Here is a 21,645-nt window from a genome sequence, read left to right as displayed (position 1 = left end):
GTCGCGAAGACGTCTACGAGAGGACGTCCCCATAACTTCCACAGCTCTTGGCACACCTGATGTAGAATCCACTCGGTCGGCAGCAGTTGACCTTGCCGACTGAGGAGATCTGCACGGATGTTCTCCACGCCTGCAACGAACCTCGTCAGAATCGTTACGTCCTGCGTTTTCGCACACAACAAGATCTCTCTCGCTGATTGAACAGTGACCGAGAGTGTGTTCCTCCTTGTTTTTTGATGTAGGCCAGACCTGTGATGTTGTCCGAATTTATCTGAACTATTAGGTGTGAGACTTTGTCTTTGAAAAATTGTAGCGCCAAGTAGATGGCTGCTAGTTCTTTGAGGTTTATGTGCCAGTCCACCTGTTCCCTTCTCCAGGTGCCTGACACTTCTTCCCCCCCTAGTGTTGCTCCCCACCCCGTGGTGGATGCGTCGGAGAACAACACTAGGTCGGGGCTCTGAAGCTTGAGGAACACTCCCTCCGACCGTTTTAAAGGATCGAACCACCACTTTAGGTGATCCTTTACTTCACTCGGAATCCTTAAAATCGTATCTAAATTTTCCTTGTCCTTCCAATTTTCTTTCAGGAAAAACTGGAGAGGTCTGAGGTGTAGTCTCCCCAAGGAAACAAACTTCTCCAGCGAGGAAATGGTCCCCAGCAGACTCATCCATTCCCTCACCGAGCATGATTCTTTCCTTAGGAAGGCTGATATTTTGTCTAATCCTTGCTGCTGACGTCCCTGGGACGGAAAAGCTCGAAAAGCCACTGAATCCATCTGAATCCCCAGATATACGATGGATTGTGTGGGGATCAGCTGTGACTTTTCAAAATTCACCAGAAGTCCCAGGGACTTCGCTAGAGTAAGGTTGATTGAAGGTCCTTCAGACACTTTTCTTTCGACGATGCTCGAATGAGCCAGTCGTCTAGATATAGAGAGATCCTGACGTTTGCAAGATGAAGCCACCTCGCCACATTGAGAGATGAAGCCACTTCACCAGATTCTTCATTAAAATCGTGAAGATCATTGGAGCCGTACTCAGTCCAAAGCAAAGAGCTCTGAATTGGAAAACTCTTCCCTTCAGGACAAACCGCAGATACTTCCTCGATTGGAGATGGATCGGGACGTGGAAATATGCGTCTTGAAGGTCTAATGACACCGTCCAATCGCCTTGTCTTAAGGCCCCAAGCACTGACTGAGGTGTCTCCATCTTGAACCTCTGTCTCTCTATAAAAAGATTCAGACTGCTTACATCTAAAACTGGCCGCCAACCTCCCGACTGTTTCGGTACCAGGAACAACCTGCTGTAGAAGCCCGGGGATTGTAAGTCCTTGACCTGTTCTACTGCCCTCTTTTCGAGCATTTGCTCGAGCAGATCGTACAAGATCTGCTGTTTGTCCTGATGGTACGAGGGTGATAGATCCCTGGGTGTCGTGCACAGCGGAGGCGGCTTCAGGAAAGGTATTTTGTATCCTTGCTCGATGACGTTGAGCGACCAGTTGTCCGCCTCTATCTTTCTCCAGGCTTTTGCAAATAACCGAAGCCTGGCTCCTACTGGTGACTGAAAGACTATATTCTCATTTTCTACCCCTGGGTTTAGAAGGGGCTCTACCTCTGGAAAGGCCTCTTCCTCGAGGAGGAGGTCTCGAGGAAGCTCCACCTCGAAAGGGCTTCAGTTTCTTAGTGAATTGTGCTCGTGAAGACATCGAAGGAACTGCAGGACGTTTAGTAGATTGTGCTAAGAGGTCCTGTGTAGCTTTTTCTTGTAGGCTGCCGGCCAGATCTTTGATCATAGCCTGGGGAAAGAGATGGTTCGAAAGAGGGGCGAAAAACAACTCTGCCCTCTGCGCTGGAGAGACTGACTTTGCCGTGAATTTGCAGTAGAGAACTCTCTTTTTTATGAGCCCTGCACAAAAATGCAAAGCCAATTCCTCTAAACCATCTCTGACGGCCTTGTCCATACACGCAAGAATGCTGGACAGCTCCCCCAGGCTAATTGAATCTTGACTACGAGACTGTGTGTCTAATAGTCCCAAGTACCAGTCCAAGAAATTAAACACCTCTATTGTCCGAAAGAGGCCCTTAAGATGGTGGTCCATTTCAGCAGGTGTCCACACTACTTTTGCTGACAAAAGGAGAGACCTCTTTGGTGCGTCAACCAGACTGGTAAAGTCACCTTGTGCAGATGCGGGAGCTCTTAAACCGAGATCTTCTCCTGTATCATATCAAATGCCTGCCTTGCCGCTCAGTCTTGACGGAGGCTGGGCAAAAGAAGTCTTTCCTTGTTCTTTTCTTGACTCCATCCAATCCTGGACCTTTTTAAAAGCCCTTTTAGTTGACAGAGACTTCGTCATATTCACAAATCCAGGAGTCTTGTTGGTTTTCGACAACGAAAATTGAGAAGGAGGAGAGCGAGGAGCCGAGGGTTGAAATTAGTCTCCAAATGAAGCCCGAAGTAAACGAACTAATACTTGGTAATCAGAAGAAGCTGATGCAGAAGGTTGATCCTCGTTTGCTTCTTCCGAAACACTGCTCAGTTCTCCCTCCTCAGCAGGAGCGGCAGAGGAGACTCCCGAAGAAGGTGGTATAAGTCCTTTAGGTCCAATCTTTAATAAAGATCGATGCTGTGACGTACTAGGTGCGTTCTATATATTAGCGTCCATAGGTTCAGGAATAGAGGTGCCAATTTCCTGAACAACTTCTCGGTGGGAATCTCGACGAACGTTAAGAGTGTTGGCGAGCGTCCAGACAAATATCACGTTGTGAGTCCTGATGAGCGTCCAACAAAGCGTCATTCATAACGTCTGTACGAGTGTCCGTAAAAGCGTCACACTCTGCGTCCAGACGAGCATCACACTTGGCGTCCAGACGAGCGTCCACCAAAGCGTCACGCTTGACGTCCATATAAGCGTCACGCTTGGCGTCCATACGAGCGTCATGCTTGGCATCCAGACGAGCGTCCACAAAAGCGTCATGCTTGGCGTCCATATAAGCGTCACGCTTGGCGTCCATACGAGCGTCATGCTTGGCGTCCATACGAGCGTCATGCTTGGCGTCCAGACGAGCGTCCACAAAAGCGTCACGCTTGAGCGTCATAAAGCGTCATATTGGACTTGGCTTCCCTATAAGGCGTCACGCTTTGGCGTCCATAACGGAGAGTTTCATGCTTGGCGTCCATACGAGCGTTCATGCTTGGCCCAGACGAGCGTCCACAAAAGCGTCACGCTCTAGGGTCCATATAAGTGTCACGTTGTGCGTTCCCATACGGAGCGTCATGCTTGGCATCCAGACGAGCGTCCACAAAAGCGTCACGCTTGGCGTCCATATAAGCGTCACGCTTGGCGTCCATACGAGCGTCATGCTTGGCGTCCAGACGAGCGTCCACCAAAACGTCACGCTTGGCGTCCATACGAGCGTCATGCTTGGCGTCCAGACGAGCGTCCACAAAAGCGTCACGCTTGACTTCCATATAAGCGTCACGCTTGGCGTCCAGACGAGCATCACGCTTGGCATCCAGACGAGTGTGCATAAAAGTATCACGCTCCCTCAGTGACGAACTAGGAACGTCTCTGTGAGTTGCTTGTCTAAGTAAAGTTGCTTGCACTGCATCCTGTTTCCCAGCTTGCAAAACACTTTGCTTTGCAGCAGAACGAATGTCAAGTTCTGCATAAGGCGAGCCCCTAGTAGAAGAGAGGGGAACGCCTCGAAGAGTAGGACGAGTTTTCTTCATCTCGATATAAGAACCTTTAGGAGGACGCTCCTCGAACTCTTTAGACAATGGCTGGGGAGGTGTACGAAATCTAGAGGGCGTAGAAACCGGTGAAAGAGAAGAGTGAGCAGAAGGGGCGGGAGACCGCTTAGATCTCTTGATCGGCAATTTATTATCCTTCCTTCTACGACGCAGTTCTGCCTCTCTCTCAGCAAGCGACGAAGCAAGTTGTTGTTGCATCGAACGGATGACTCTCTTTGTTGGGGAAAGCTCCTTCTCAGGTGAAGGGCTGATCCTGTGAGAAGGCGAGGGGCAAGGGGACGCTTTATTCCTTCTCACATGGACCGCCTCAGTTCTATTCCTGGAGCGACTGGGGCGCTCAAAGGCGTCATCGTCGGATGACGTCCTGGTTCTCTTTTGTGGCGTCAATGCAGCAAAACTCTCCAGGGATGACTGCAAAGCAGCAGAAGAGAAAGGACGTGAAGCGTCCTCCTCCCTGAGACCAAAGACGACGGCCACCTGTGCGACATCTTGCGTCTTTGCTCTCTTTTGCGGTGGAGAGTAGTCCACATATAAAGGCGAAGCCCGCAAAGCAGAAGGAGCGAGAGGACGTGCAGCGTCCTCCTCTGAGAAACTACTGACGACGGCCGCCTGTGTGACATCTAACGTCTTAGTTCTTTTCAGAGGACGCGAGTGTCTCCCATAGCTCCAACTCCTGTGAGGGGAGGACGCCTCGGAAGACAAAAAGCACTCTTGGAGGATGCGCGCACGAGCGCGTTCTTTGGCAGCCTGGGAATCGTCGACAGGTTCTGCCGAAGGGACGCCAGATCGGTGGGGGTTCCCCGTAACCCTCCTTCGGCTTTCGACATGTCCTTCTCCCTGGTCCTGGGAGTTCGACAGAGGTCCAGGCCTAGAGGAATTATAGGGCCGATCTGACGGCCCCTCCACAACACTAGGGGCACTTTCACTGCACTTCACTTCACTAACAACATTTTTACCCTCCAAAGCGAGCACTTTTGATTCTAGATTACGTAGTGATTCTAGAATCGTAGATAGGGCATTACCCTCCACTGATATTTCAGGGCCCGAAGGCATTATAGATTTAGGAGTTGTACAAACTACTGGAGGAATAGTAGGAGAACCCTTACTGCCCTTACTTCTACTGCCTGATACACTCCTGGAGGAAGACCTCCTTATCCTATCGCCCTCTAATTTCCTCACGTAGGATTCATAAGCCTTCCAACCTGAATCAGACAGACATTCGCACTCCTTACAACGGTCATCTATTACACACACGTTCTCTACAATTTGTACATACTGTGTGTGGGTCTACCGAACCTTTCGGTAGCCTCACCTTACAACCTTCCATACAACACACTCTGGTGCTAGTTGAACTAGTCCCAGACATCTTAGTTAAGGAAAAAAAACAAGCCAATTCAAAATCCAATCCACTATCAGTGTATGCCTAGCCACAATCCACGTTCAATAACCAAAAGACAATCAGGATACTTAAGTAGCAAAAGAAGTTTCGAAAATCCTAGACGGAGGTACTGAAAACAGTTATCAGCACCGGCGACAGAGAAAATCTGATAGAAAATGGGAATGGTTCCTGACACCCGCCTCCCAGCGGCGGGAATGGGTACTAACCACCTGGCCGACCACTGCATGTGCCGGGAGTTTTGAAATTCTGTCGGACTTCGGAGAAATACAGCTATATATATATCTGCCGGGTAAGTTTCATGAACAAATCAGAAATTTTTTTGTCCGATTGTCGTAATGTTTGCACCATTTTAAATTAGCTGTTACAGAAAGTTTTATATTTGAAAATGTGCATAATTTCATGTAGAATACAACAATATACAACCCATGGTTGTAGTTTTTATCAGTTTTGAAATATTTTCATATAAATAACAATAAGTGCCAAAATTTCAACCTTTGGTCATCTTTGACTCACCGAGATGGTCAAAAAATGCAATTGTAAGCTAAAACTATTACATTCCAGTAATATTCAATCAATTGCCTTTATTTTGCAACAAATTGGAAGTCTCTAGCAAAATATTTCGAATTATGGTGAATTTATGAAAAAAACTTTTTCCCCACGTCTGCGCGGTAACTTTTCCGAAAAAATCATAAATTTTTTCGTCTGATTGTCGTAATATTTGCATCATTTTAAATTAGCCGTTACATAAAGTTTTATATATGAAAATGTGCGCAATTTTATGTAAAATACAACAATAAACAACCCATGGTTGTAGCTTTTATCAGTTTTGTAATATTTTCATATAAATCACAATAAATAGAAAAAATTCGACCTTATGTCAACTTTAACTCGACCGAAATGTCAAAAACTGCAATTGTAAGCTACAACACTTACAGTCTAGTAATATTCAATCAATTACCTTCATTTTGCAATAAACAGGAAGTCTTCAGCACAATATTTCAATTTATCATGAATTTTTTAAAACAGCTTTTTTTTATGTCTGGGCGTTACGAATTCATGCATCATATTGTGATAATATTTTCTCTGTGTTGCTTTGATTATTTTACAATTTGTTATATACCAAAATCATCGCAACTTAGTGTACAATACAACAACAAAAATAATTAACTCATTAGCTTTAACCGTTTTGCTCACAGCACGATTGTATACAATTATATGTGAAATTTTTTTTGCGCTGTCATATATTCCAATATTTATATATGATAATGATTTTTTTTTTCTCATTTCTGATGGTTGCATACTAAACTTCAGGCAATGACAAAAAAGGAGCCAAAAATGAACTCTTAATCTTGAAAATTAAGCGTGCTGTGATTTTTTGAAAAAGTCTTTTTCTGCTTCGGCGCGAGGCTGCCAGCATACGGGAGACACTTTCGGAAATACTGGCTCAGCGTTTAAGGGTTAAACAGGATTCTTGGATTTGAAACCAAATATAAATTCTAAGGCTGAACAACCAAGTGTTAAAAACTTTGATATATGAATGTTGAGTAAGATTCACATAAATAATTACACATACTTCACTTGCAAAAGCAAAAACACAAAACTTTTTTTGCCAAGCTCAATGACACCTCTGACAAATAATGAAATCCTGTAAGCTGAGGTGCCACAGTACTTTGTAAATTAACTTGTATAATCATGTGTATAAAAAAAAAATAGGATGACACAATTTTACCGAACAGGTTTTTTTCTATTAACAATAATATTGCTAATAATAAGTAATTGCATTTATGAGAAACATTATATGTATATGACTTTATCCAAATCAGAAAAAGTATAGGTTCAAAATTTATTAAATCTTTGCTATCAAGACCATATAGTACATACCTCACATGCTTCTCTGACACTATTCTGCATAAATCTGGAGACTCTCTTGGTTTATCACCATACCATTCCTTCAAAACCTCACCAGCTTTTGTAACAAATTTCTCTTGAACTTCTTGGGAGCAAAGGACATAGTCTGGAGCAATACAAGTCTGTCCAACATTTATACACTTTCCCCATAAAATACGTCGGACTGCAATATCCATATTGACACTATCGTCAATGTACAAAGGACTGAAAAAAAGGAAAATTTAACAATAATATGCCTAAAATATTTTCATAAGTTTAAAACTAATATTAAGCAAGTGAAATGCCTCCTCTTCCAGCAAGGTCATTCTTACATCAGCTTTTTGCTCTTCAAAACTAATAAAAAAACTTTCTCAGAGCAAATACTAAAACAAATTAATCATAATCTTGTATTAATTCTAAATACTGTATTGATATAAAATAGGAAAGTGAAGTACTTCCTAAAATCTTTTAAATCAACAATAAATGTTTGCCCTTATTGGCTCTATCTTCATTTATTAATACCAGGAGCCTAAATAATTAATATTTAAAAAACCAGGTATAAAAATGTTTTGTGGGTTTCTCTTAAGTTTTAACTAACAAAATAAGAGGTTTTAAACATTTTTATAGGGGTTCAAACTATTTGCGGGTTCTAACTATTCATGGGGGGTCCGGTACGCATCCCCCGCGAATACGGGGGGACCACTGTAATTTCATACATACAGTGGCCTCTCACTTTCATGCAGTATTAGGTTCCAGAACCTGCTGCAGAAATGCAATAACAGAGGAAATGCAAAAATCTCTAAAAATCCTTATAAGAGGCAAATATCCAGTACAGTGGTCCTCCGTATTCATGGTGGGTGTGTACCAGACCCGGCCCCCCCGTGAATAGTTAGAGTCCGTATTCGTGGGGGATGCGTACCAGAACCCCACGTGAATAGCTAGAACCCGCAAATGTTTGGAATCCCTATAAAAATGCTAAAAACAGCCTATTTTGTTAGATAAAACTCAAGAAAACCCACTAACAATTTTCATACTACTTGGTTTTTTTAATAGTTTTATCACAAAAAGTGCATTTTATGATGAAATTGAAGAAAAAACCAGGAATTTGTGGATATTTCTCATAGAAAAATACTGCGAATGCGCGAATTTTCCGCGAATAATGCGGAGAAACGTTCCCGAGAGAAATCCGCGAATGTGCGAGTCCGCGAATCCGGAGAACGCGAATACGTGGGGCCCACTGTATATCATTTCAAATACATTTATATATAATTTCAAATACATTTACATTACTCTTAGAGAGAGAGAGAGAGAGAGAATCTGACATCTATTATTCACAGTATGGGGCCCAACCTGGAATGAGCTTAATAGTTGCATAACTTCATTATAAGTACTAGCTGTAAATAATTTTAATCATAAAAATCAGTATTCAGTCACATACACAATATGTAAAAATACAGTAATTAGTGGATAAAGTGTTGCTCAACAAAGAAAATGGAAATTAGTAATAATTTTAGTGATATGGTAAATAGCAAAAATCTGCAAATTAAAGAAAGTTTCCTATGGAAAAGTGAACAATGTATTCCACCAAAATCTGTGACAAAGTGGACCAAGGAGATGTGAAAGGCGTAAAACCTGGGGAGCAGTGTGTACCATTATTTCAAAATATGTAGTAGAGGCAGTCTCCAGTTATCAGTGGGGGTCCCATTCTCAGCAGGGTGCTGATGAGCGAACACTGCGTTTTATGGATCTAGTGGCTCCAATAACCAGTTGTTAACCAGTTAATGGCGTCTCTGTTAGGTATCTTATGGCACCAACATTCTATATCACTCCATAAATGCAACTCTGCGCATTATGGCGCCATAAATTGGCACCAGGTCTCCCTGCTTGTTCACATAGGCTACCACCTGAGAACGACAGAGTGACCCTCTACCATCCCCGAAACTCCTTCAGACCCAGGAAAGCCGCCTTCAAGTCCAAGACATTGATATGCTGCTGCTTGTCCTCCAAACCCCAAACGCCTGAAGCAATGAGGCCGCCTAAGTGCGCGCCCCAACCTGCGAAGGAGGTGTCCGACAGAAGGAAGTCCAGAGGGAGAGAACGCAGAGGGACACCCTTCAATAGATTCTGGTTGTCCAACCACCAATGAAGGTCTTCTCTCACTTCCAAAGACAGTGGGACCATAAACAGGGGAGAGTCCCCCCCCCAAGACCAGAATTCCCCCAGTCTCCATTGCAGAGACCAAAGATGAAGATGCCCATGAGGGACCAGCTTCTCCAGGGAAGATAGCACTCCCAGAAGAACCTGCCATGATGAGCCGACTGATGCAACTTTGACAGGAAGTTGCCCGCCACAGCCCGCAACTTCTCCAATCTCTGATCCGACAGGAAAACTCTTGCCACTATTGTATCAATGACCATGCCCAGGTAGAGAATCCTTTGAGTGGGTACGAGGTTCGACTTTTCCTGGTTGACTAATATGCCCAGGTCCAGACAGAACCGAAGAAGACAATCCCTGTCTTGCAGCAGCTTCTCCCTGGAAACTGCCAAGACCAACCAATCGTCGAGGTACCTCAGCAAACGGATCCCAAGCATATGCCCAACTTGACACAAGAGAGAAGACCCTTGTGAAAAATTGAGGGGCTGTCATTAACCCAAAGCACAAGACTTTGAACTCGAAGATCTTGTCCCCGAGAGAGAAGCGAAGGAACTTCCTGGATGTAAGATGAACAGGGATTTGGAAGTATGTGTCCTTTAAGTCTATTGGCAGCATGAAGTCGCCTTCCCTGACGGCTGCCAACATTGAGCGCGGGGTCTCCATCTTGAACCGTGTCTTCCTGATGAAGTGATTCAAGGTGGATAAGTCGATCACAGGCCTCCATCCTCCTGACACCTTGAGCACCAAGAAGATGTGACTGTAAAACCCTGGGGACGGACTACTTCAGCTATCGCATCCTTGTCCAGCATTTTCTGCACTTCCTCCCGAAGAGCCAAGAACTTCAGAGAATCTGGGGGATACGTCTTCCTGAGCTGCGGCTTGTCCGACAGAGGAGGAGAGAAGTCGAATGGCAACAGGTAACCCACCCGAAGGACATCTACCACCCACTTCTCCGACCCGTAACTCTGCCACTTGGCCCAATGGCCAGCCAGGCAACCCCCCACCCGTGGCGCAGGAGAGGGAGAGGCGCCCAACCTACCGACGGCCCCCTTGACCTCTGCCCCTGGGGCCTCTTCTTGGTTTAAAGGGACGAGAGCGAAAGGGGCGTTGACCCTGAGACTTGGGCTGTGTCAAACGGGAAGGCCCTGCCAAACTCGAGGTCCTACCAGGCGACGATCTCCTCGACTGCTGCTGGACCGGGGGGAGGAGGAGGGGCCGGACGTCTCCGAAAAGGACTCTGATTTAGACACAGCTTGGTGCACCAGTCGGTCCTTGGTGTCAGCCCGGCGTTGGTCTATCGCATTTTCGAGTTCTGTCTGTGGAAACAAGAATTGCGACTCCAACAGATCACCATTCCTCAAGGCCAGCAAAGACTTGGTGTCAAGCGACCTCTCCATCCTAGACAAAGCCGCGTCCCTCCTAACCAGAAGATTAGCCCATACATTGGCACTGAGGTGAGCCAAATAAGAAAACGCCTTGCCCCCGGACTGCAAAAGACTAGCAAGCGAGGCGGCACTCACCAACCCTTCAGGGGACCTGTCAGAGCTATCTTGGCAATCACCACAGACCAGAGGTCCAGCCAAGAAACCGTCTGCAACATGGAGGCCGCCGTAGATTCTTCTTAAGCTAAGGTGTCTTGCGGAGACAAGGACGGAGCCACTGACCTCACCTGTTCCAAAGTCAAACCTGGCTTCAGGCGAATGACGTCTGGGTTAAGGTGGTGTGACAACAAAAACGCAGAGCTCGTAGCATATTACTTCCTATGTCTTGTGAGAGGTGGGGGTAGTAATTTGGTAGAGCCTCTAAAGCGAAGTGAACCATCCCGGTCAGAAACAGAAGTGTTAACCTCATGCAAGACCGACTGAATGTGCCCTGACAACAGCAGCTGGAGAGATGATTTGGGGTCCTGAGCAGCTCCCACCAAAGCTTCCAAGCAAGAAGGAGTGTAAGACGAGGGAACCTGAGTCCTACTTTCCAAATTGCTGAACCCACGAATGAGATCAACAACTTCCAAAAAAGAGGACAGAAACTCCTGCATGTCCCCCTCCTCATGCTCTGGCACCGGTGACAGACGACGAGAAGGATGTGTAGGCTCTTCTAACGCGCCTACTTCACCAAAATTCACAGAAGGGTTAGTAGCCAAACAGTCTGAAACCCCTACTAACCTATCTGGGCTGGGTCCAAGCGTCAGCCTCTGAGATGGACCCACTGTAACACTAGGCACATCACTTACCTCAACAGGTGACTCCAGACGTCCATGAACAGACACAGGCGTGGCGGCCGTACATACGTGAGAAGGGGGGGGGGGGGGGGGGAACTCAAGCACTCGAGATTGACGGAGAATCCCTTATAGTGGAAGTCTTGGAAGCACCAATTAGAGGGGCAGGCAAACATTTCGGCTGCACCACCTCCGTGCTCACTACCTTCAACCTCTTGACAGTTGCCTTCAGATCTTTACGGCAATGAATAGGCCTTGGAGAAGAAGGAGCACTACCATCACGTGCACGGACAGGGGAGGTTGCAACACGCTTGTGATGTGCAAGGATGGAAGGGGGGGAGGGGTGGTTGCACGTACGAGATTCGGCGGCGAAGCAACCCCTGCAGAACACAAATCACTAACACTGCCTGAAACCACAGCACTCTCGGGAACACGTCTGCGCTGTTCCTCCCTCGACGGCGAAGGAAGGGCAAAGTCCATAGCTGGGCAGCAGTGATGACGTCACAGATAAGTGAGGCGGATCGGACGAGGCGACTGGGAGATACGTCATCAATGAGAGTGATGTCACATGCGGTGGTGACGTCACAGCTTCCCCTCTGTGTGAGGGGGAAAGAGACGCCACTGGTGGAGGAATACACGAAGATGGACCCCGTAACGTCATCAACGAGGCTGACGCTGCAGCGTCACTCCGATACAAAGCGACAGCAGACACCGGCGGAGCAATACAAGATGGCCGACTGCTCCCACCCACGGAGACAAGGCCGGGAGGACGGGGGATGGCCTGGCTGGACCGAGAAGGGGGGGTGCGAGCCTCCACAAAATGCGCTAGTAACCCCCCCCATAGGACGGGGTACCCCCTAGCCCAAGCGTCTTCCAAATCACTGCCATTTCGGACGCCTCCGACTCTGGGTTACATTACAAAAAATACCCTGGTGACCTCCCGATACTTCCACCAATGAATCAATGGAAGAAAAGGAAGGAGATGCAGGGACAACGCTACTATGGGGGTTGACTACTGCGGAAGACGAAACATCGGGAATAGAAGCAAAGCCCCCCCCAAGTAGGAAGAGTGGAGACTCTCCGATGTTCCCTCTACCATAAAACTTCCTCCACTCCTCCTTAGGCCATGCCCGGCATTCCGTACAAGGATTCGTAATCGTACAAAAATTCGAACGACACCTACTGCATGTGATATGAGGGTCTGTCTCTGACGAAGCCAAAAAATGAGAACACAGGAACCCAGGAACTCCGGGGCACATACGCTGACGTCGAGAAGGAGCAGAAAATGCCATAATACCAGGTAAAAACACACACACACACTAAAGGAAACGAAACGGGCAAAGAACCGGGAAAAGGCCAAGAGAGGAATAAACCCAACTCTCGTCCAGGCGGTTAAGAAAAGACTGGCATGGGTGATCGGCATTTGACCACTCATCACCCGATCTACGCATGAGTTGCCAGATATCACAAGATTCCTTGCTTTCATCTGCTTTTTAACCGGATCCAGCTAGGCGCTAGAAATTATCCTATTGTTAAGACCGAGGGTTTGTTCGCGTATGAACAACGGCGATTTTAAAGCGCTATAAAACCAGATTACCACTGACAGAGTCTGCCAATAACAGGGACTGCCTGTCATAGCACTCTATCCACTACTGTAAAAATCTAAGGACAATCAATAAATTTCGAATAATTCTTAATTGAGCCAGGTCAGGATATTATAAGTTGTACTCTTTGATTGAAAACTTCTTGATATACTGAACACAAAAATCACTTGCAAAGCCCTCAGAATTTAATATATATATATACACAGGCAGCCCCCAATCACTGACAGGGGTTCTACTCCTAGGGGCTTGTCATCAACCGAAAATCATTGCTCACCAAAATTCAAAAGTCTACAGCAGGCACCACAATCCATATTATGGTGCCCTAGACTGGTTAACAATGCCTTAGACAATGTCATAGTCAGATATTTTGCCATAATATGTAATACCTCTTCAACAAAAATGAAGTTTTTATGATAAAACAAAGTTTAATGTATACTTACCTGGCAGGTATATATAATTAAATTCCCACCCTCCTCCCCTCAGGAGACAGGGTTCAGAGAAAATCTGACGTAATCGGGAATGGTTCCTAGCGCTAGCGCCACGGTAACGGGGTGGTGGTTGCCTGAACTACCAATAGGTTACTAGCGTTTGCCGCGAGTTTTGAAAATTTCTGCCAGTGGAACAGAGAATATAGCTATATATATACCTGCCAGGTAAGTATACATTAAACTTTGTTTTATCATAAAAACTTCATTTTAATGTATGACACTTACCTGGCAGGTATATATATAGCTGATTGACACATTTGGAGGTGGGTCAAAGACAGCAACATTGTTAGAGTACAAATAATTAAATATTATTATATTACCCTAAGTTCCTTACCTGCTAAGGTAGCTGACTTCATAGGTCCTGCCTCTGAGCCTGCTTAAACCTTAGGAGCTCTCAACTAGGAAGTGTCCTGTACGTTGAAGAAGCTAAAACCGGATCTGACAACTGGGCGTGACCAATGTGTTGACAGAAACCACAAAGCCCTCTTAGGCCATGGCATTCAAGCTAGGAATTGTTCATTCACCTGAACTACACACACACCACATAAAGAAAACCACTAAAAAGACTGAAAAAGGAACAAAACCTCTTTCAGACGACCACAAAAAACACCATCACCTGATAAAATTACCTAGCATAATAGAAGGTTATGGGGTGGTAACTCCTTTGCCCAATACTGTACCAGAGGACACGTATGGACCCAACGTCTGACAATTGTCAAAGGTTGTCTTAATATCTCTGAGATAATGAGACGCAAACACTGAATTCGTTCTCCAATATGTATTCTCAATAATCTCTTTGAGGGCTAAATTTCTCTTAAAAGCTAAGGACGTCGCTACTGCTCTGATTTCGTGAGCCTTCACTTTCAGAACTCCGAAACTCTGTTCTTGGCACAGCATATGTGCTTCTCTAATCAGTTCTTTCATAAAGAAAGCTAGAGCATTCTTTGTCATGGGCCTACTGGGGTCTTTGACTGAACACCAAAGAGCATCAGAAGTCCCTCTGATATCTCTTGTTCTTTCAATATAAAAGCGTAACGCTCTCACTGGGCAGAGACTCTTTCTTGTTCATGCCCCACTAAATTGGACAGACCCAAGACATCAAAGGATCTTGGCCAAGGATTAGCAGGGTTCTCATTCTTGGCCAAAAAACCTTCCTGGAAAGAACACACTGCGTTGCCATGTCTCCAGCCCACTGTCTTAGATATGGCCTGAAGCTCACTAGCTCTTTTAGCCGTTGCCCAGGAGACTAAATAGATAGTCTTCTTTGAGACATCTCTTAATGAAGCTTTATCTAAAGGTTCAAACTTACTAGAAGTTAAATGCTTCAAGACGATGTCCAGATTCCAAGCAGGGGGTCTGCATTGAGGCTGCTTCTTGGTTCCAAATGATCTAACAAGATCTCTAATGTCCAGATTATTAGAAATATCCAAACCTCTGTGTCTGAACACCGAGGTCAACATACTCCTATAACCCTTAATCGTAGAAATCAACAATCCTACCTCCTTCCTTGAATAAAGGAGGAAGTCTGCGATTTGGGTCACAGAGGTACTGGATGAAGACACCTTCCTCTTCTTACACCACTTCCAGAAGTTCTCCCACTTCGACTGGTATACCGTAATTGTGGAGGTTCTCTAGCTCTAGCCACTGCACTGGCCACCTCTCTAGAGTATCCCCTCGCTCTGACAAGACTTTCGATAGTCTGAACGCAGTCAGACCCAGAGCGAGGGTATTCTTGTGAAACCTGTCGAAGTGGGGTTGTCTGAGTAAATCTACTCTTAGAGGAAGTGTTCTTGGTGTATCCACTGTCCATTACAGTACCTCTGTGAACCAACTTTGGGCCGGCCAATACGGAGCTATTAGAGTCATCCTCGTTCCTTGACTCTCTCTGAACTTTTTCATCACTTTCCCCAAGACCTTGAATGGAGGAAAAGCGTAAGCGTCCAGGCCTGTCCAATCCATCAGGAAGGCATCCACTGCGACTGCTTCCTGGTCTGGAACTGGCGAGCAGTAGTTTGGAAGTCTTTTTGTTTTGGCTGTCGCAAAAAGATCTACTACTGGACAGCCCCACAATTTCCACAGGCTCTGGCATACCTCTGGATGCAACGTCCACTCTGTCGGAAGAAGTTGCCCCTCCCTGCTCAACAGGTCCGCCCTGACATTCTTCTCCCCCTGGATGAACCTGGTGAGCAGAGAAACGTTCTCCTCTTCCGCCCAAAGCAGAACTTCTTTCGCCAGCATGTAAAGGGGAATTGAATGCGTCCCTCCTTGCTTGCGGATATATCCCAGAGCCGTGGTGTTGTCCGAGTTGATCTGCACTGTCTTGTCACGTACCAACCCCCTGAGAAAGACTTCACACGCGCACAAGGAAAATCGCACATCAGTTTTCCTTCCGGTTGATGTGCACAACTTGCTTCGTCTTTGTTCCACAATGACCGATGCACTATCTTGTCGCGTACCAACTCCCTGAAAGACTTCAAGGCCAAGAAAATCGCCATCAGTTCCTTCCTGTTTATGTGCCAACTTGCTTCGTCTTTGTTCCAAAGACCCGACACTTCTTGAGGGCCTAGTGTCGCTCCCCAACCTACGTCCGATGCGTCGGAGAACAAGATGAGGTCTGGGTTCTTCTGCTGGAGTGACATACCCTCTGCTAACCTGCCTGGAGTTAGCCACCAACTCAACTCCTCCTTTACCTTGGTCGGAATTTGAAACTGGAAGGAATCCGGTTGCGATTTTCTTGACCATGCTTCTTTCAGGAAAAACTGTAGAGGTCTCATGTGCAGTCTTCCTAGAAAAATGAACCTCTCTAGGGAAGAGAGAGTTCCCAGTAAACTCATCCACTCTCTTGCCGAGCATCGGTCTTTCTCTAGAAAGTCCTGCACCTTCCGAAGGCATAGGGCTTGCCTGTCGGGGGACGGGAAAGCCCGAAAAGTCGCTGACGATATCTGAATCCCCAAATAGATTATCTGTTGATTGGGGTTCAGCTGAGACTTTTCCAGGTTTACCAAAAGACCCAATTCTTTTGCTAAATCTAACGTCTGTTTCAGGTCCTCCAGACATTGACGTCTTGACTGGGATCTTATCAGCCAGTCGTCCAAGTAAAAAGATACTCTGATCCCTAGTAAGTGTAACCATCTTGCTACGTTGGACATCATCCTCGTGAACACTTGGGGGGCTGTGCAAAGGCCGAAGCACAGGGCCTTGAATTGAAAGACCCTGTTCTGGATCACGAACCTTAGGTACTTCCTGCTTCCTGGATGAATAGGAATATGAAAGTACACGTCTTGTAGATCCAGGGTAACCATCCAGTCCCCTGGACGTACCGCTGCCAGTACTGACTCGTTCGTCTCCATGGTAAATTTGGTTTTCACCACGAACAAGTTTAGTTGACTTACGTCCAGTACTGGTCTCCAACCTCCCAAGGATTTCGCAACAAGGAAGAGCCGATTGTAAAACCCCGGAGATTCGTGATCCAGAACAGGTTCTATGGCTCCTTTCTCTAGCATGGAAGAGACTTGATCCCACAGTGCCTTCTCTTTCACTAAATCGTTGTAATGTGCCCCTAGGGCTCTCGGAGATATAACGAGAGGAGGTTTCCTTAAGAAGGGGATTTTGTATCCTTCTCGAGCTACCTTGATGGCCCAGGGATCTGCATTCCTGTTTTGCCAAACTTCCCAAAATTCTTGAAGTCTGGCTCCTACTGATGTCTGGAGGACTTGGTTCTCATTGCTTAGGGTTAGTCTTAGCTCCTCTTTTAGCGGGTAATCTTTTGCCTCTAAATGCAGGTCGAGCGAAAGTCCTGCCTCGAAAGGGCTGTTGAGAAGGTCTCGATTCCTTCGGTGCCTTCTTAACCAATTCAGAAGGTAAAAACTTCCTCACTGAAGATGAGAGGAGATCCTGAGTAGCCTTCTGAGATAGCCCGCCAGAGTCTATATCCAGCTAATGACTCCCGAGGTAAACAGCTGGTTAGAAAGCAGTGAAAACATCAACTCCGATTTCTGAGAGTTAGAAACTCCTTTAGAAGTAAAAGAGCACAAAAGAGACCTCTTTTTAAGCACTCCTGCTGCGAATAATGATGCAAGTTCATTAGCTCCATCTCTAAGAGCTTTATCCATGCAGGACATAATACTCTTATGCACTTCCATATCTTGAGAATTCTCGTCTTCCAAAGTGTTCGCCAATGCTCCCAAAGACCAATCGAGGAAGTTGAAGACCTCGAAAGTCCTAAAGATTCCCTTAAAAAGGTGATCAAATTCTGACGAAGTCCACCAAATCTTGGCAGAATGTAACACCTGTCTGCGCGAGCTGTCCACAATACTGGAGAAATCCCCCTGGGAGGAGGCAGGCACTCCCAGGCCAAGACTTTCTCCAGTGGCGTACCACACTCCCGACTTCGAGGCTAAGCGAAAGAAGACTTCCCTGCTTCCTTCTTCTCCTTCAGCCAATTATTCACACGTTGCAGCGCTTTCCTGGCTGAAATCGAGTGTCATCTTGAGGAATGAGGACTTCTTGGGAGTTTTAGTCTTTGAAAACTGCGACAGGGGAGATAAAGGAGCCGTAGGTTGAAATTCCCCTTCAAAAACCGAAAGAAGACACGAAGTGAGGATTTTATAATCCGATGAAGGTTCCACATTCTTATCTTCAACAAAGTCAAAATCTTCTTCTGCTGAAGAAATGTCCTGTAAATCAGTATCGTCCTCTTGACGTCCTGAAGACTGATCAACGTCCTGCCGCTTGCGTCCTGAATCCAAAAAATAAGTATCGGCGTCCTGCCGCCTGCGTCCTGAGTCCACCGCAGACACAGTCGCGTCCTGCCGCCTGCGTCCTGCGTCCACAGCAAGCGGTTCAACCTCCTGCCGCTTGCGTCCTGCTTCCACAGATACAATCTTCTTCCTGCGTCCTACGTCCTGAAACGCTACTCGATCGTCCGTCCTAGACATGACAGTGCGTCCTGTATCCTCGGCAACCGAAGCACAAGAGAGAGCAGGCAAATTCTTGCCTTTGGTCTTCTTGGAAGACTTCATGGGAAGGAAATCGTCTTTACGCCTCGAAGAACCTTGTTAAGGAGGCTTCCACGAGTTAACGAGAACTGCTAACTTCGATTGCATTTCTCTTAAGAAGTCTTTAGTGCTATCTTCCTGACGGTCAGCATGCAACGGAGAGGGACGAGAGGGACTGTGACGGAAGGGAGAGCGATCCTGAACTCTACCCGAAGGAGAGAGAAGAGGAGAAGACAAGCCAGAAGACGAGGGTGAATCTCTTGCCAATATCAAGGAACGTAAAGGCCGTACTGCGTCCTCTTTCGAACGAAAAATCTTCTTCCTCTTGATCGGAACTGGATCTCCATCTTCAGAAGAGGACAAAACCTCCGGACTATTCCATGCATCTCGACCGTGTGACGGTCTATCCTGTACGATCGACATCCTGAACATCCTCTTGAGGGGGCGTGACACTACCGAATACCGACGTTCCCGTTCTGGAGTAGAACCATCAGAGGACGCACACTTCCCAGTTACGCCTTTCCTGTGGCGAACTGAAACAGCCTGGGATTTAACAACAGGACTGTCCGAAGGGACGCCTGACCGTGACAAAACCCCTCTCGCCTCCCTTCGACTGTCGACATGCCTTCTCCCTTGGGTCTGGGAGCTTGACAGAGGTCTAGGTCTAGGAGCACGAGAGAGACGATCAGACGCCCCCTCCACTACACTTTCATTCACATCAAAAGCACTGACTTTATCTATTAGACGCTGTATCTGACATATCCAAAGAATAATCCAAAGCGAATGCCAAGCCAACGTTCCAAATACAATACCAAATAATCCAATTCAGAGATAAGTCGGCAACAAGTTCGAAAATCTTAGCAGGGAACCAACAACAATGTTGCCGGTCCGGCTGGCAGAGAAAATCTGATGTAATCGGGAGTGGTTCCTAGCGCTAGCGCCACGGTAACGGGGTGGTGGTTGCCTGAACTACTAATAGGTTACTAGCGTTTGCCGCGAGTTTTGAAAATTTCTGCCAGTGGAACAGAGAATATAGCTATATATATACCTGCCAGGTAAGTGTCATACATTAAAATGTGGAATTTCATTTGCCTAGTCATTTACTATGGTTGGCATGGTAGTTCTAAAAATTTTTAATGTCAAATTTGATGAACTTACAGGTAAATCTTGGCCTAGCATGAGAAAGAGAGTGAAAAGTCACCTTCCTCAGAATACTGATGCTTCCTCCATCTCTTCATTTATCATATCTTCTAGTTAAATAAGTTTACAAAAGCAAAAGAAAATGATAAAAGTATCATTAGTAACATTATAATCCTTACCTTAAATGCTACAGCTCTCAACAACTGAATGAAAAGTTGTTTTTGTACAACAACCAAACCAAATTTGATAATGTTTTGTTTGCATTTAAGCCATCGTACAATAGCAAATAATTACTGTAGTTTTGTTACAAATGACATTAATTAAGTAGAATAGGACCAATTTATTTTTACACTATAAATTTATTCATTATGAAGAAAATATTGGCAGAGAAATATAGCACAGTGAACCACCCTATTTGCGGACTCACATATTTGCAGACTGATGTATTCACGGATTTCTCTCTGGAACATATATATACCCCCACTGTTCGCAGAAGATTCACCTAGTAGCAGTATTTTTCTATTAAATATCAACAAATTCCAGTTTTTTATCAATTTCATCATAAAATGCACATTTTGTGATAAAACTACTAAAAAATTCAGGTATAAACCTTTTTAGGGTTTTTTTTCTTGAGTTTTAACTAACAAAATAGGCAGTTTAAGCATTTTTATAGGGGTTTCAACTATTCGCGAGTTCTAGTATTTGTGGGGGGGAAGGTTCTGGTTATGGAGGAGTTATGGGAGTTCCATTTAACAACGTCTTGGAGAGAGAGTGAGTGAGTTTCGTGGTTTGTATTGAGATCGTGTAGTTTGTATTTATGTTTTTGGTTTTCCGTAAGAGAGAGAGAGAGAGAGAGAGAGAGAGAGAGAGAGAGAGAGAGAGAGAGAGAGAGAACGTAATTGGTGGATGGATGGTTGACAATTGAATTGGCTGTTGTTGAGTTCTGGGTTGTCTGCTGGGGAGGTTGGAGTTAGTTGTTAAGATCAGAGTTCTGAGGAGTCAGTCTATAATGAGAAATCGTAAAGGACAGATGTTTGGGCAGCGGTCTTGGTAGTATTGTTGGTCAGTTGCGTTGTGTTTTTGGGGAGTTCTTTGTTATTTGTGCTGTGTGTTTGAAGGTTGTTGTGCTTGTGTGTTGGGTTGTTGGGCTTGTGAGTTTCTGTTGAGTTGTTATAGTTGAGGGTTGTTGTTGTTGTTGTGGGGAGCTGTTGTGGTTTGGTGTTGTTATGAGTAGTTGGGCTTGTGGCATTGATGGTTTGGTGTTGTGGAGTGGGGTTGTTGGTGAGCTGTTGTGGTTTCTTGGTGTTGTTGATGTTGTAGCTGTAGTCCTTGGTTGTTGCTGTGGTTGTGAGCCTTGTTTATTTGTTGTGTTCTTGAGTTGTGGCTGTAGTCTTTGTTTGCTTGTTGTGTTGTTATTTGTTGAGTTGTGGGGTTGTGGTTCTTGGTTGTTGTGTTTTGTGGTTCTGGTTGTTGTTTTGTTGTTGTTGAGTTGGTGTGGTTATAGTTCTTTGTTGTTGGTTGTGTTGCCTGTGGTTGTTGTGTTGTTATTTGTTGAGTTGTGGGGTTGTGGTTCTTGGTTGTTGTTGTGTTGTTGTTGAGTTGTGTGGTTATAGTTCTATGTTGTTGGTTGTGTTGGTCTGTGGTGGTTGTTGGTGTCTCAACAACCTTGACCATTGAACAGCACAGCATAGCCCTGAGTATCTGGAGTTGGGGTGAGTACATGTGTTAGTGTTTTTGTTCTGTATGTAGGTAGGTCAATTGTCCTGCATGTATTCCATAGTGTAAAAAGGATAGTGTAGCTGAGGGTGAGTTTGGCATCCGGATTGGTTAAGTTTATGTGGGGGAGGGGGTTTTACCCGCTTGTTTTTTGAGCTTTTGATCCTGCCACATTAAATTTTTGGTGCCCGAACAGGGACTGCTGGTGCGGCAGCTGCAGGACGATTGGGGTAGTGAGTTGTGTAATTGGTGGAGAAAGTGAGGATGGAAGGGTTGAAGGAGATGGAGAGGCT

The 21,645-nt window shown here is 45.6% G+C and overlaps 1 protein-coding gene across 3 annotated transcripts in view; it reads right to left on the bottom strand.

The window, feature by feature from the left end:
• The window catches only part of LOC135215588 (aldehyde dehydrogenase, dimeric NADP-preferring-like), a gene marked incomplete at its 5' end in the record, with an annotated part of 210,827 nt that overhangs the window by 150,314 nt on the left and 38,868 nt on the right, over nt 1-21,645 (bottom strand). For all 3 annotated transcript variants that reach the window (XR_010314736.1, XR_010314735.1, XM_064250455.1), the window contains 1 exon segment: nt 7,030-7,260. Coding sequence is in view for 1 of the 3 variants with exons in the window: in XM_064250455.1 (XP_064106525.1) it covers nt 7,030-7,260 (231 nt within the window).

This window comes from Macrobrachium nipponense, chromosome 5 (genome assembly GCF_015104395.2).
Source record: "Macrobrachium nipponense isolate FS-2020 chromosome 5, ASM1510439v2, whole genome shotgun sequence".
Classification (NCBI taxonomy): domain Eukaryota; kingdom Metazoa; phylum Arthropoda; class Malacostraca; order Decapoda; family Palaemonidae; genus Macrobrachium; species Macrobrachium nipponense.
This window is presented reverse-complemented; position numbering and strand designations above follow the sequence as displayed.